Source organism: Myodes glareolus, chromosome 16 (assembly GCF_982192425.1).
Source record: "Myodes glareolus chromosome 16, mMyoGla1.1, whole genome shotgun sequence".
Classification (NCBI taxonomy): domain Eukaryota; kingdom Metazoa; phylum Chordata; class Mammalia; order Rodentia; family Cricetidae; genus Myodes; species Myodes glareolus.
In genome coordinates this window covers 17,350,852-17,367,664 of record NC_142041.1, presented here as the reverse complement: position 1 = coordinate 17,367,664, position 16,813 = coordinate 17,350,852, and the positions used below count along the sequence as shown (strand labels likewise).

The 16,813-nt window shown below is 44.0% G+C and overlaps 1 protein-coding gene across 5 annotated transcripts in view; it reads right to left on the bottom strand.

Annotated features, from left to right (window-relative positions):
* Nucleotides 1-9,477, bottom strand: part of Ecpas (Ecm29 proteasome adaptor and scaffold) — a 117,792-nt gene extending 108,315 nt beyond the window's left edge. The window contains exons 1-2 of one of the 5 annotated variants that reach the window (XM_085677111.2): nt 8,856-9,476; nt 1,148-1,251 (exon numbers count right to left, since the gene is read on the bottom strand). In XM_085677111.2, the coding sequence (XP_085533237.2) occupies nt 1,148-1,169 (22 nt within the window). In that variant the 5' untranslated portion in view covers nt 1,170-1,251; nt 8,856-9,476. Of the gene's footprint in view, nt 1-1,147; nt 1,252-7,697; nt 7,717-8,251; nt 8,374-8,855 lie in introns of those variants that run through there. The other 4 variants (XM_085677110.2, XM_087897111.1, XM_085677112.2 and 1 more) reach the window with 4 other exon arrangements.
* Nucleotides 9,478-16,813: the final 7,336 nt, after the last annotated feature.

Sequence of the window (16,813 nt, the reverse complement as noted above, 5' to 3'; positions counted from 1 at the left end):
ACGTCTGAACGTTCTGTTGTTTTGTTTATTGAGGTAGGATCTCACACAATAACCCCAGCCAGCCTGGATGGATTCACTATGTAGTCCAAGAAGGCCTCAAAGTTGTGATCCTCCAGCGTCTGCCTCTTGAGTACAGGGATTATAGGCATGAACCACCAGCCTAACTAAAAAGGCACAATTTAAGTCCTAGCATTTGTGTTTTGGTCTGCTTGTCTTCAGGATATCATAGGAGCATGAATACATTTCTCACAGTTCCCAAAATAGCTAAAGAATCTAGGGTGGAATAAGCAATGTTCTCATTGGTCTACCAAACAATTCTTCCAACTTCCCAAGTCTCCATTTCACCACATACCTCAGGAAAAAAAGATGAGGAACAGCAAAAATAAACTAAAATTTTTTCTAAAGTTGAATTTCAGTTTACCAAATATTCCAGGCCCCAAAATTCCACTTAAATGAATTAAGCATCATATACTATAATCAGCAGTACCAAATAAATCATAAATAACTAAAAAGTTATAAAATAACAGTTAAATTAGCCTAGGAGTTGTAGCAGAAGACAGGCACACAAACCACTTTAAGGCTGATGTTACTAAACCCCAAGTAGTCACTGGATATTGAATTTATGATATGAGAAAATGACAGTCTGAATTTATAGAGTTTCAAAGAACTATTCAGTATCATTAAAGAACAAACCTGGAAACACACTCTTGTGTAACAATGACATAGGATAAAACAGCTTTGAAAAAAAATCGCAGTGTATATCAAAGTGGCAGAAACAGGAGTAATCAGTTACCATGAAGATGCCTCCTACATTACCTCTTTTCAGAAGTAAAATAATTCCATAAAAATGCTTTTCGTACAGTAGATAATATTATAAACGGTCATCCATTGTTTCTGCCTGCGCACACTGCTAGGTAGTATCTTCAAATTCTAGCTTTTTCTTCTTTCTTGCTAATTTTTTATATTTATCATCACAGAGATAGAAATAGGCAATACAAACTAACATGAATTCACTGGTTTTCTCGGGTAACTAGGAAAGGGAAAAGGGAAAAAGTGAAGATCTTAGGGGAAAATTGCTACCTAATAATCTATGCATTTTAAATGCTGCTATAAAATGCACATGTCCTCAGAAACTAAATCTACTAACCTCTACAATCAATGTGATACATGGTTTATCCAATCTTGACAAAAATCCTCTGGATCACCAATGGTATGTTCATCCACTCGTACATATGCAATTGTATAAAGAATCTATTATTTAGAACACCAAAAAAAAATACAATTAAAGACTTAAACACACAGCTACCATTTTAAGAAAAATAAGCACTATTCATTTCTTGCTAACATCTTTGATGCCCTCCTTTGTGAAACAGAATAAGGAAAAATACAGTTATTACCATATCTGGGGAAAAAGAGCACATCCATAAGCTGAATTTGAACCTATATAATGCTTCCAAAGATAGACTGATAATAACTGACTAAAGATTTAAAACTCCAGTACTAACACAACATGTATTTTATCATATAAGTGTGTATATACATATGTGTGTGTGTGTGTGTCATAAACATATTAAAACCTTCAATTAAGGTTAAAGGAAGTATCTCAGTTACACAGCACTTGCACTTGTATAAAAAAGAGTGTTAGCCGGTATAACTGAGAAATATAAATGCTTAACCACTAAGGAAGCTGAAGCAGGAGGCAAGAGTTTGAAGTTAGCATGGGCTATATAGTGAGACTCTGTCTCAAAAACTCGGGGAAAAAAGTTAAGATTGATCATTAGTCACCCATGACTTTTCCCAGCACTCCTCGTCACCTTGAATCATGTCAACCCTCCTACATATCCACAGGCTCCCAAGGACAGTCTTTGGAGTAACCTGTTCATCTCATGACCTCATCATCCCCACCTCTTCAAAGCTTTAGAATCAAATTTCCCACACACATGCAACCCATGTGCCAACTACCAAGATTTTAACATGCATCATCTCTTTCCATTCTTTGACTACTGTAAGTTGGGTTTGTTATGATCCCACTTTACAAATGGAAAAAGCAAGGCCCAAAGGTAGGCAGTTTTGTGATCAAGGATACATTAATCAAAAAGTGATAAAGCAATGAATTTGAAACCCTTTGACTCTAATTTCAGAGGCACTGGCCGCCACTCAAAACGTCCTCCTTACACCAGTCAATAAACATGCCTCCGTCATTCACTCATAAGCCTGTTTCGGTTTCTCCATTTCCAATTCTCTGTCTGCCTAACAGCTACTCCCTGTCCTAGTTCCCTTCCCTACAGTCTCCAGCTGGATTCCTAACTCTTCCCCTCTTTAATACTCCTCGCCTATATAATAACGCAATAATTTCTATAAATTTTAGGGCTTCAAAATTAATGTTATCTCCTTGCCAAATTCAGTTCCACTGTCTCAATTCAGACCCTAAATTTCTTTAGCCATTGTGATCCCCTCTGAATGAGTCTGATGCTCTTGACCTCTGGGTTCTTACAACCAATTTCACCACTGCCATGTGTTATCCTTCTAAAACAGGTCTTCTCGTGTTGTATAACTTAGGAGTCTCTGCTGCTCTCTACTGTCTACAGAACAAAGTTAAACTCTTTATGTTGGTGTCTCTATACGCTGGCTCATCCTATCCTCCCCATGTTATCTATTCTTGCCTTCCTCCACACCAGAAACAGTAAATTTGGAGATCTTAACTGTCTATACAGAGCACTTTCATACACTAATCTTAACTACACCTTGAGTATTTTCTTGTCATCACCCCATTTTATGAGAAAGAAAAAACTCAGGAAGTGATGTATTCTAGATTGAAAATCATAAAGGCACTACAGAGTAAGTCTCAGACTACCAAGTTTATTTCTTTCCCTAGTCCTTTACACAGCCACAGTAAAACACCTTCATCCCTCTCAGCTGATTTACTCAGTCACTTCTCAAAATGCATGAATATTACTCTACTTCAATGTCTCAAATTAAGCTATTATTCCTTAGATCCTAGAATGCTATATTCATTCCTTAAGGTTTCCAAAGACCCAAATTAAGCATTTTTCATATGAAGCTTCATATTGGCTATTTATATTGACATAAAAAAATGTGTCAAATTATAAGCATTCTGAGGACAAGGCCATAAATTACTTGTTCTATCTTAAAAGTCTGCTTACTGAAATGGAAAATATGTGGATAAAATATGTCATGAAAGAAAGCAAGCAGCAAAGCAGAGTCTTGGCCAGGGCTGAAAGGAGAAATCAACACCTGGATCAAACCATCTAAGAACACTGGCAACTGCTTTACCATCTTCTGAATAAGGCCGGTATCTTCATGCCAACTACTGGCATTGACCTTTATTAAAATTATTGTTTGCTGAAAGCATAATTCAAAAGAACAGGATAGAAATAAAATCTGGACTAGAGTAAGAGAGAAAAATCCTGTTGTCATTTTCCATTTTAACTTCCTATTTGTTTAAGTAACCAAAATTTAATGATTTTCTACAAAGATCTTTCTACAAAGACCAACTCAGCAGTCTAAATGCCTGTCATTCCAATAATCAACTCTGAGGAACTATTTCAGTAAGCCCAAACAATGGCCGAAAACACAACCACACACCTGCCCGCCACATGCCATCCTCTAGCAGAGCCACTCTGAGAAGACTGCTGCAGTGCTGGTTACCTGACAACCCGTACCACGATGGAAGCTTCAAGATTATATGTTGCTTCTTCAAGAGTTGTTCAAAACCCAACAAAAGATCAGGTTTGAATGCCACCTTACAGTTAAAAATCAAGAACAGGAAACCACTGAGCAGCTAATCAAGCAAAAACTCTTCCATCTTTTCCTCCTTCTTTCAGAAGCACCTCTCTCAGGTACTGAACCCAGTTACAGTGCCGGCTTCTCCGTGAACCAATAAAGGATAAAGTTAGAATCAAAATTAGCCATCTGCCCTCTATTGCATTTCATTCCATTTGCAAACATTAGCCTAAACACAAATAAAACCAGACTATGAGCATAAGTAATTACAAACTAAATCTAAGAAACACTTTTAACAATATGAATTAATTAATCTCTTTATCTGCATACTATCCAAAAGTCTAGCACATTTTGTTCAAACAGCAAAACATTGCCACAAGGCTGAGAGTTTATTCAGTAGTAGAACTCCCTTCCCCTGCACACCCTCTCCAGTTTTGATCCCTACAAGAGAATAAAAGAAAAAACATTAAAAATATAACTACTTTTTTCTATAACTGTAGGGAAGTTAACAGCTGACAGAGCAGAACTGACATAATGTTTCAAGTCAAAGAATCTAAGTCCAAGTCCTACCTATGCCCTAGGATAACTTCACCATTTGGTTGACAGCACCAAATTCATTTATTCTAAGGAGTCATTAAGTATGTACACTCTCAAAAAACATTAGTTTTACTGTTACTCTGTTATAACCACATAATTCAAAGCAAAACTTACACAATATTTATATTTTTAAAAAGAACATAACTTCTAACAAAACTCCAGGTTTTCTTGCCTTCCTATCTTTTGTTCACTTACACATTCAATCAGTCAAAGGCTGGGCATGGTAGTGCATGCCTGTAATCTCAGCAGAAGGACCCAACAGTTAGAGGCTAGCCTACGCTATATACCTAGATTGTCTCAAGGGGAGGGGGGAGAAAGAAGGGAGAAAGGAGTGAGGACTGTAGAGATAACAGTCAGTTTTGCTGCTCAGGAGCAGTGTATGGTGGTCATGTAATTTAAAGTGGCTGTGTATATGAAAAATGGAGGACTTAATACAACTCAACAGTATAGCACCAAACAGCAAATCCAAGTATTTGAGTATATAAATATTAACTTTCAGGGTTTTTTTCTGTATGTTTGGGCTCCCTAATAAAATAGTAGGGTAAAAAAAAAAAAACAATGCTGCCATCCAGCTCATGCTTCTATTATCATCTATTATGCAGAAATTATAGTAAATCAGACCCAGTAGTGATGTGAGATTCCCTTCTGTATGCTGTGAATAGCACTGGTTAATAAAGAAACTGCTTAGAGCCTATAACAGAACAGGGCAGAACAGAGACAGGTAGGGAAACTAAACTGAATGCTGGGAAAAAGAAGGGCAGAGTCAGGGAGAAGCCATGTAGCTCCTCTGGAGACAGATGCCAGAACTTTACCCGGTAAGACACTGCTTCATAGCAATATACAGACTAATAGAAATGGGTTAAATTAATAGGTAAGAGTTAGCCAATAAGAAGCTAGATCTAATGGGCCAAGCAGTGATTTAACTAATACAGTTTCTGTGTGGTTATTTTAGGAGTCTAGGCAGCTGGGAAACGAACAAGCGGCTTCCCTACTACACAGTGGTAATAGCCTGTAGTTAGTTGTAGCACTTAGGAGGCTGAGGCAGGAGGATTACTGGTGCCCAAGAGTTGGAGACCAGCATGTGTAACATAAGACCAATCTCAAAAACAGTAAAATACTACCAGATGTTCAGATAATTAGTTCCTTTTTCTTGGAACCCTCAAGGCACCTTTACCATTCATCTCCTCTTATTACAGCCATCCTGAAACAAAAAAATGCTTCAGAGTGAGTGAGTGAGTGAGTGTGTGTGTGTGTGTGTGTGTGTGTGTGAGAGAGAGAGAGAGAGAGAGGAGCTGCTATATACTTCAGACTGACCTCAAACTGGAGTGCCTCTTGCTTCAGCTTTACAAATGCTACCATTTGAAATTTCTGAACCTGCACTTATGTACATGGTCTTAAGTTATTCTAGGAACCAAATGCCAAGTCTTTAATCTCTCCTGAAGAAAACAGAAGCTAAATCAACAGATTTCTTTGATAAACTGACGAAAGAAAACAGAACAGGTAGAATTGAACCATCTGTTCCTAACTTTAACATTTGCTGGTAATGCCAACAAATCTCTTAACCAGAAATACTATCATCATCTTAAATGGTACCTGATATACAAATATGAACTGCAGATACACAAGCACTTGAGCCACTTCAAAATGCTATGTAATTCTTCATCTCATTTTCTTTCCCATTCCTACCAGCAACTGAGATTGTAATGTACTTAGTGTTTCAACAGAAACTCAAAAACCATGAGGCATGTCAATTTTAAAATACACATTTTCATACATGAAAACAGACCACCTGAGATCCCCTAGGATGGTACTAGTGAGAATACAGAAAATCATAATTACTCACAATAGTATGGAGAAGTGGAACCCTTTATGCAACGTTGGTGGAAATGTAAAATGGTGTGGCCACTGACAAAAGAACAAATGGCAGGCTGGGATGTCACTAGCGGTAGAGCACTTGCCCAGTACGTGCAAGCCCTGGTTTCAATCACCAGCACCACAAAAAACAAGCCAGACGTGGCAGTTCCTCAAAAGTTAAGGGCATAATCCCAAAAGGGCTGAGAGCAGTACTAGAGCAGCAGCATCACAATAACTGAAATCTGTTATTGTGCATACTCGTCCACAGAGAGACGAATGAGTAAGAAAATGTATTACGTGTGAGGGTGCGTTACTCAGACTTAGAAAGAAAATCACAGCAGATGTTTCAGCATGGAGAAACTTTGAAGACATTATACCAAATGAAATAAAACAATCAACACAAAGGAGACAAGTACAGTGTACAGTCACTTAAACATGTTAGCTAATGAAGTTCAGAAACAAAAAGCGGGAAAGTGGCTGCGAGGGGGTTCAAGGAGGAGGGCATGAGTTGTTCAATAGGTACAGAATTTCCGTTTTGCATGAAAAGTCCTGAAGATGATGGCGGTGGGGACTGCACAACAGAGTAGATGTACACAATGACCCTGGACTACACGACTCAAAATGGCTAGGATGATAAATTGTGTGATGTGTATTTGACAATTAAAAAAAAATACGGAAAAATAAAATTGAGGAATTGATCGCTTCAAAAGGCCAAGTGGTGATTCCACGGGGACTGGCAGGCAAGCAGTCAACATTGCAGCTACTAGTCCACACCTACCCCTCCATACCAGGAGACCCTGCCTTGTTCCTCATAAGCCATACCCAATGTTGACTTTCACGTCCAAAAGAGCAACCAGTACTCTTGCTTCCCCGGTTCTGAGTCAGGCAGCAAGGAACTTAATCCCTCTAAACCTGACTCCTCGTTAAAACCAGGATAATTCCTACCTGCCTGTCACACAAGGTTGTTATGAGGGCAGAAGTGAGATCACGTTCGTAAAAGTAGCTTTCAACTGCCAAGCACCAAAGAAACATAAATTACGTTTAACTACTTTCACATGGCGATGGAGACGCTTTAACAACACAAGCTTCACAAACATAAGCGTACAACACCTGACCCGTGCTCGCATGTAAAAGACACATCATCCCATAACACCTTTCTTCTTTAGTCTTGAGCTCAACAGCAACCAGGGGTGGAGGAGGGGTGCTCCTAAAATACCCTAAAGCACTTGAACGAACCACCCAAAACACAACAAATTATTCTACATGTCCCGCGAAATTGCATATTTATGACCCCAGAATAGGCCTACACAACACTCTGGAACTACACTTCCCACAAAGCATAGAGGGGAACACTGGCAGCATGTGGGGCCTGGACTTCAGGGTGACCACTGCTGCGGGCGAGCCTGGATCCGTCCCCTGGAAAATCGCAAGGCTTGGCGTGCAGTGCGATTGCCTCTCCCTTCTGACAGCTCTGGCACCCCGCGTTTTATTTATTTATTTACTGTTTCTGCCGCTAACAGCGGCCCTGTCCGTCTTTCCTGCTTCAACCTGAGCGTCATCTCCAATCCGTGACCTTTCCGCCGATTCCTAGGATGTCGGGGAAAGGAACCTTCTCTCCTTCCCAAAAGCTCCACTGCTACAACTCGCCCGTCCGTCCGAACCAGGGGACATGGTGGCGGGGGTCAGACGGGACGGGTGGACACACAGTCCGACCCCGGGGCAGGAGGTCAGGGGGCCGGACTCCCCTCCCCCCCGAACCCCGGGACCGAAGCGGCAGGCAAGCCGAGGTGGCTCTGCCCCGAGCTCTGGTTTCAATTTCACGACGTGACAGTGCAAACCTGCGGCCTACAAGCGCCCGCGGCGGCGGCCCGCCCCGTTCGCCCTCCCTCCCTCCCGCCCGCCCGCCAGGCCCGAGCGCCCCAGCCCCCCGCACACCCAGGCCGCCGCCGCCGCTCGCCCGCTCGCCCGGCCCCGCGAGCCTCCGGGGTCCCGCGGGAGCCCGACCCTGCGTGGAGTCGACTCCCGCTCGCGGCCGCGGGCTCTGCGCCGCACTTACTCAGCTCGTCCTGGGAGGCGGAGGCGGCGGCCGCAGCCATGTTGCGCCCGGGAGCGAGCGAACGAGCGAGCCAGGGAGGGAGGGAGGGGCGGACGGGCGACGAGGGGGGCTCGCGGCCGTCGCCGTGCCGTGTCGCGCCGCGCCGTGCCGCAGGGGCCCGGGGCCGCCTCGGCTCCCTCACGCGGGGCCGCGTTGCGCCCCCGAGGCCCGCCCGCCGCCTGCGTCCTCCGCGCGGCGAGCGTCGCTCCCGCCGCCCCGCGAGCTCGCGACGCGGGCCGCTCCCCCTCTGCCTCGCGCCTCGGAGGAGCCGCTGCCGCCCGTGCGGCCGAGGGACCGTGCCCGCGCGGCGGCTCTGCGGCTCGGCGCCCGGCTCGCCCGCCTCACGCCGGCTCTTATATTTAGAAAGAGCTGAGCCATCCTTCCCCCCCCCTCCGGCCCCTCGCGCGCCCGCCCTCGCTCGCTCTCTCGCCCGCGCCGAGCTCGTCCTGCCCACCTGCCGCCGCCAAGCTTTCCCCCGGCGCGGAGCGGAGCCGCGGCGGGCCGCTCCCCCCGCCTCCCCGGCTTCTTTACCCCCCATCTCCGCCACGGGCGCGCGGCCTCTGACCTGAGTCCGAACCGGTCTCCATAGCCCGGGCTGCTGCCGCTCGGGCGCCGCGACCAGCGAGGTGGAGGGCGGCCCGGGCCTGAGTGAGTGGGGGGCGGACGCGCGCGGCCGCTCCGGAGGAGCCGGTGGTGTGTGCGGCCGAGCCTGGCCCGGTTGTCCCGGTCTCGGCGGGAGAGCTCCCTCGGCGCTGGCGATCGAGGTGTGCGGCTGTCACGTCGGCCTGGCCCGAAGAAGAGACGTGGAGTCGGGAAAGTCGAGCGAGGCTCGGGTCGACGGAGGAAGCCCCGCCCTGCGCCTCGCGCCCAACTTCTCGGCCGCCGCGCTGATTCAGGCCGGGCCTCCGTGCGGCCCCGAACTTTGAGCACCGAGGGAGCAGCCGGGAGAGATCAACCCCGAGGGGGACCCCACGGACGCCTCGTGGACGGGCTGCGAGCCTGGGGAAGGGCGGGGCACCGCCGCAGTTAAAGTTCCCGTGTGAGCTACCAAGACTTGATTTAGATTTGTTCTTCACACGAGTTAAGTGGAAAGGCCGACTTTGAATTTTGATGCCTTCGGTTTGTCCACGAGGTCTTGTACAGTTGTAAAATGGGGGGATCCAAATTCAGGGATGACGTGATTACTCCACGATAAGAAATTAGGTGCCAGATCAGATAACCTTTCTTGGGGGGGCAGGAGATGGAATAATGACACCCTAAATTAATTGAAATTGCATCTATTTCCCAAAATGGAATCCCTAGGGCCCTAAATAATGCCTTGAAATTTGAATATATGTCGTTCCTGTCGTTCCGGATGTGACATTGGAAAGTACAAGATGTTAAACACTAACAGTATTACTTCCTGTATTTATTTTACATTGCCTTTGTAAAGAATGCAAATGATTTGAAATACCATAAAAAAAGAGTCCTTCCTCCTAGTTTAGCTACCTCATCTATCTCACACCCTAAAGAAAATTTATGTAATGTAGGATTGTGTTGGTACTTCAGGACCTTCTCTCTGCACACATGTACAGCCCCATCTATAGCTCGGTTGATAGTGATAAGGCTTGACTACGGACTGTCCCGTACAGGCTCCTGCCCTGGGGCTTGGCTTGCCAGCTGATGGACTCTGGAACAATAATTGGACCCTGGGGTCTGACCTAATCAGTAAGATATGTTTTCACGGCTTCATGTTTGCCAGTGGAAAGCAGGAGGTGGAGCTAACAGAAGGAAGTGTGTCACTAGAGGTGCGTCCTTAGGGACTGTGTGGCAATGGTCTCTTGGATCACTGCTCTCTGCTTCCTGTTTGCCTTGAGAGGAGCTGCTTTATTCCACCAACACTCCCTGCTATGATGGCCAACCTCACCTCGAGCACCCAGCGATGGAACAAAGTGACCGTGAGCCGAACCTCTAAAACTGTGAACCAAATAAATTTTCACTGGTTTTAGATGATCACAGGTGTGAGAAGAGCAAACACAAGTGGATCGCGGTTCTGGATAAATTTTTTTCAGCCCCCGTAAACATTGTTCAATGTTAATTTAAAGAACTTTGTATTACCCAACAATCATTCTTGCTGTTGACTTGATGTATTAAACCACACCATCCCCTCCTCTACAATCTTACCATGCTATCCAGACTGATGTCCTAAGTCCCTGACTCCAGCCTCTGCCTCTGGGCACACAAAACTGAGTGTAGTTTTGTACTGCTGCACTGAGCCTCAATCCTTTTTAGTGGTCATTCTTGCTCTTTGGTTTGGTGTTTCTTCCAAAATAAGTGTGCAGCGAACTATTTACAAACAATACTGAAGTATAGACATGTCTCGCTACTCTTCCCATACCACCGTCTCCTCATTTCACTCCCTAGAAAGAATCCAACAGCTTGATACATGGAAACTTTCCTATTTCTGGACTGTATTAAAGTGCTCCAAATGTCGTGAAAACCTGGCCAAGGGTCTTTTTGATCTATTTGAATGGTGAAGACTGGCAAGAATAGGGGCTAGAGAAATGACTCAACGGTTGCTCTCCCAGAGGACCCTGTTCAGGTCCCAGAATCCACATAGTATCGTCTGACAATCATCTGTGAACTCAAGTCCCACAAGATCTGACACCTTCCTCTGACCTCTGAGTACTATTCTCATGTGCTGCACAGACATAAGTGCAGACCAAATGTTCGTACACATAAAAAGAAAAGAATGGCAGGGATAGCTTCTTTAGTGATACTATCTCTGAGTTCTTGGACATTAGAGCCTACAAAACAGAGAGGCTTGTAGCTCTGGTCCCTGAGAACTAGAGGCCTGTGGCTCTAGGCCAGAAGCCTGTGTTATATAGGTAAGTACTAAGGCCAAAGCAGACTGCAACTTTCGAAGCCAGAGGCTTCTTGCTCCAATGTTGCACAGTCAGAGACTTAGAACCTTAGGAACTCGGGTCAGAGGCTATTTATTGCTCTAGGCACAGAACCTAGCAGCTGGTGTGACAGCGCCAAAGCTTCAATTATCCGGATTCTTGGCTCTTAATCCTTGCCAGCTCTCTGGAAGTCTTCCGTGAATTAGGGCTTGCAGCTTGCTGACTCAGCTTTTCACAGGTTCTTACCTTCAGGCTCTCCTTGCTACGGTTTCCTTCTCTGGAGCTCTCCAGCTGGTTTCTCACTTCTGCTGCTGCGACCACCACTTCAACCAGTGCCGCTGCTGTGGCTGAGCACCCTCCCGCTTCGTCTTCTTTCCACGCGGCAAGTTCAGCCCACAGTAAAGACTATACATGGGCAAGTAAAAGGCCACTCGAGAGAGCCTATTATCGGGGCCTACCACAATATACAGGGATGATACGTAGAAAAGAAGCCTTCAAACTGACCCCAGGAGCCTAACAAGCAGACTATATATATATATATATATATATATATATATATATATATATATATATATATAGCCAGGAAGGGGGCATGGCAGGGTTAGGAGCAGCTTCAAGCTCCACCAGTCACTGCTTTGCATGCTCATGGTGTGTGTTTGTGTGTGTGTGTGTGTGTGTGTGTGAGAGAGAGAGAGAGAGAGAGAGAGAATCACAAGCTTTTTGCTGAGTCATCAGGGAAATGCTCTCCCCCCCCCCCCCCCCGCCCCACACACACCCTTGTCCTAAGCAGGCATAGCAGCAAGATAGGTAGAGTCATCAAGATGTCGCTGAGGTTGACAGTGATGAAAGTGAAGTTGCCAAGAGCTGGTGCAAGCTGTCTAAGACAGACTAAACTCAAATGAGACCCCTTGAGCAGCTCTAATGCCAATGGTCCTCAAAATTGCTTTTGAATTTCCTCGGTTTCCACGCAGTATTCAAAGCAGCCAGACCACCATGATAACCCTCATTGGCAGTCCCCTCCAAGGAACTGGTTGATTGACATTTCCGAGTCAAAGCAGTTCAATACGTGGGAAGAGTCTGACAGTTGTCTGTCGAATGGTAAGTAGTTCAGTCATGACAGCTTTGATCATTTCAAAGGGAGGACATCAAAGAGTCTTTACATTAAAGACCGATCGGGAACCAGTGCTTACCACAGTGTTTAACAGTAGTCGACACCAAGTAAAAGTGACAAGGAGATTCGAGTCCCGCGGGTCCGTCGCACAATAACTGGCTAGGGAAAGTGACTTTCCACAGTTTCAAGTGGACCCTTCTAGAGCCACCCCAAATCAAAACCGAATGTAAGTAAAAGACAGTGAGTGGAGCAACAGTAGCCTTCATACCAGACCAACAGCTTTGTCATTGTGTGGAGAAATACCAGCATCCATGTGTGCAAACCACCTGCATGTGTATACACAGATTTTTGTTTTAACCACAAAAAGTGGACTCTCATTACACACATAACTATGTATTATAATTGTTCCAAATACTATACCACAAGAACCCCTTCTCTATCTCTGATGATAATGATAGTAATAAAATATTAATTCTTCCTAGTGGAGTTAGATATTGGATTTACATAATCCTCTCAACAGTTTTATGAAGTGGGGTTTTTTGTTGCACGGAGTGATGCAGGGATACAACCACAGCATCACAAACTAGGAAGTAAATGAGGAGTGGAGATCTGAGTCCAGAGTGTATTAAAGCATGTGTTCTGGTTTGGTTTCGTCTGGTGGAGTTCGGGGTTCTGTTCTGTCATTTTGTGTTGTATCATGCTGAACTCTGTTGGGAATGGCCCCCAAGGCATGTGCACATTAAACAGGCTTCTATCGTTGAATGATATGGTCAGTACCCCAAATCCATTTTGTTTTCCTTACATGATTCCGAGTCTGGCTGATAAGGTAGCACTCCAAGAATACTCCAAGAACATCTGTCACAGGGTGATAAACTCAGCTCTGTAATGAGATGAGGAAGGGTGGAGTCAGGAGTCACTAGCCAGATACAGAGGGAACAGGAGATGAACATGCCATTGCTAATAAAGGTCCCGTCATTTGATAGAGCATATTAAAACGTAATACGAGTTAGCTGAAAATGTAAGAGCTAGTTAGTAATAAGTCTGAGCTATTGGCCGATTGTGATTAATATTAAGCGCCAGATTATTTGGGATTGGACAGTCTGAAACTTCTGCCTACAACAATGCAATGCAAACCATAGATTGAAATGATATTGAATAAGATTTAAAGAATCTCATTGACAGCCCAGTGGTGGTGGTGATGCACACCTTTAATCCCAGCACTCAAGAGGCAGAGGCAGGTGAATTTCTGAGTTCAAGGATAGCCTGGTCTACATCTGGTCTACAGAGTGAGTTCTAGGACCATCAAGATGACACAGAGAACCCCCCCCCAAAAAAAAGATCTTGTTCACATATGTTGCAGGATATTTAATCACTCTATGAACATCATTGGAACAGAAGTTCATTCAGGTCTTACTCTGTCATTTGGCAAGTCCTATATGTTTGAAAACCTTAGGTTGTTCCTTTATGCTTTTACAGTGAAATACTGAAATTGCTTCTTCATTAAATTCCCCTGTCTGGATTTTAATATCTCTGTGATCTGTTTTATTAAGTTTTCCTAAGGCCTGTATCTTAACACTCAGATTAACCAACTTTTTTACCGATACAATAAAAATGATAAAGCTGATAATGTTTATAATTGACATGACATAAATTCCATCTAAATTTATATATTCTCTCTTCTAATCATTCCAGTTTCAAACTCTCTAGCCTATTATTATACAATACCTCCATTGTAATGATTTTTCCATTTTTTAGTGTGGGGAAAACTCCCTCTTCTAATTCTTCTCTTTAAGAATTCCCCGATGTCTTACCAATCAGCCGATGATGCTGATGAGGATGTGAGGCTGATTGCTGCTGTAGAACAGTAAAAGCCTGACTGGATTTCAAGGCAGCTACCTAGTTTGGACTGAGCAGAGATTCAGGGAGAGTCTGCAACCCATGGTGGAGAGAGAAAGGGGGAGAGAGAGAGAGAGAGAGAGAGAGAGAGAGAGAGAGAGAGAGAGCTGTCTGAAAAACTACACAGGAGATTGTTTAGAAGAAGCACATGTGCTGGGAGGGGGGGGGGTGCTACCTGAAGGCAGAACCAGCCAGTCTATGGCAAGTAAGCCCTGTAGCATTTGGAGCACAGGTGTTTCTGGAGTTGATTGGCCGATGGAGGCTGTTTAAAAGAGGCTACAACAGGAAAATCTCAAACTCACTCAGAGGCTTGGGGGGAAAAGAAAAGAAAGCCTAGCCAGGTGGGGCTGGAGGCCCATGTGCAGCTCTGGCTTGTGCAGGTGGCTAAAAAGTCACAGCGGTATTTTGTGGACTCACACCCCAAATGTTGAGTGCCAAAGGTAGCCCAAACTCAGAGACAGATACTGGGGTTCAGCCTAAAGATCAGAAAGGTAACTAAACCAACTCACTAGAGAGCTCTTACCTCTATGAAATCTTCAGACTGAAAGAGAGCAAGTTCCTATTTCATCTCACTTTGTATTTCTCTCTAGTGCTGGGATTAAAAGGTGTGCACCAACACTTCTCGGTCTCTGTGACTAACTAGTATAACTGCTGGGGATAAAGGTGTGTGCTGCCACTGCCTGGCCTACATGGCTGACTAGTGTGGCTGTTTTGTGTTCTGATCTTCAGGAAAGGTTTATTTATTAAAATACAAATGAAATATCACTACAGCCCAATTTCCCATCAAGGGGTAAACATGATATCAAAGCTAAGAGAACTAACTCCTTGCTCTCAGGACTTTGATCAGTTTTGAAGAAACCAACTTTGTGTTGTTTGGATGTATCCAGTTATCTTAATACTATGGGATGATAGTCAACAGAGTTGTCTTTTAATTAAAAATTTTAGATCAATTTTATTTTTATTTATGTGTATGTATGTATGTGTGTATGTATGTATGTATGTGTTTGTGTGAATCAGTATGAGCCATATATGTTATGTGAGTCCTGAAGAGGCCAGAAGAGGGCATCAGACTTCCTGGGGCTAGAGTTACGACTACCTGAGGTAGGTTCTCGGGACTGAATTTGGGCTCTAAGCAGTTGAGTCATCTCTCCAGTGCCAATAAGACAGCCTCATTCTGATTTTACATGTACTACACAAGCCTGGAAAAAAATCACTCATAGCAGGAATGAGAAATACAATTATTAAAAACAATTCCTCTGTAATCCTTTATTAAACATTAAAGCCATAGCAATGCATGACTGCGAATGTTAATATAGTCTTTGCTCTTGAGATTTAATCTTGTATGTATTGCTCTCCTGTAGTCATCGGGATGTAGATTATCTCATTGCTTCTCTTTGTTGTTGAGAAATATGAGGAACAGAAAAAAGGGTTTTGAATTATCAAAGAATTATATCTGTTTTATTTTACCTGTGGCACAGTAGCTATGTTTAATCCTATCACTGCCTTAGCTGCTGACTGCACCCAAGCCTCTGCTGCCTCTGCCTCTGCCACTGACTCAAACTCCTTCATGTTCAGGAAGGCAAACGTTGTTTTTTACTAAGTCTCTATCTTTTTGCTTTACCAATAAAGACTTGGGAGCTAGATGCTGGGGTGAAACCCTGCTAGTTCAGAGAGGGAGAGAAAGCAGCCTGCTGACCTTCCTGCTCCACTGCTGTCTCTGAAAGTAACTTTCTCTGGACTAAAATGAAAACTTTTTCAACCTGATGTCCCTGTCTTCTACTTCCTGTATCTCTCTCTCTCTCTCTCTCTCTCTCTCTCTCTCTCTCTCTCTCTCTGAACCCCCAACTTCTTCTCACTCTCTGTGGTCTCTATGTTTGCTCTGCCTCTTGACCAATGGTTGATTTTATATAAATAATGCAGTCTATGAGGGTTCACAGTATGATCAAATATCCCACAACATTTCTCCTTTTTGTCTAAATAAAGGAAAGGTCTTAACTCTAACACAGTAAAACTGTTTAGAATAATGAAGCATTTTGGCCAACCTTTCTCTAATGCCCAGCTTGGTTGTATTTGGCAGGCTTAGGATGAAGTATTTCTGAGTTCAATGTTCTGTAAAATGTTCATGTCAGTCTCATAGGAACCCAGCTATTTGAATGTCCTTAGTGATTTGCAGTCTGAAGCTGATCTTTGAGTGGTGTTTGTTGTAGAATATTAATTTAAGATGTGTTACTCTGCCTGACTAAAACACCTGATTGGTCTAATAAAGAGATGAATGGCCAATAGCTAGGCAGGAGAGAGAAATCGGCAGGGCTTCCAGGCAGAGAGAATAAGTAAGAGGAGAAATCTAGGTTTGAGAGGAAAAGGAAGAGGAACAAGTAAAGGAGGAGATGAGGATGCCAGGGGCCAGCCCCCAGCCACATAGCCAGTCATGGAATAAGAAGAAAATAAAGATATATAGAATAAAGAAAGTTTTTTTTGAAAAAAAAACCCAAAGGCAAAATGTAACTAAAGAGAAATGGGATGATTTAAGTTAGAAAATCTGGCAAGAAACAAACCAAGGTAAAACTAGGCACTCATAAAAAGGTCTTCATGTATTTATTTGGGAGTTGGGCAGCAGGACCCCAAAGAATAAAA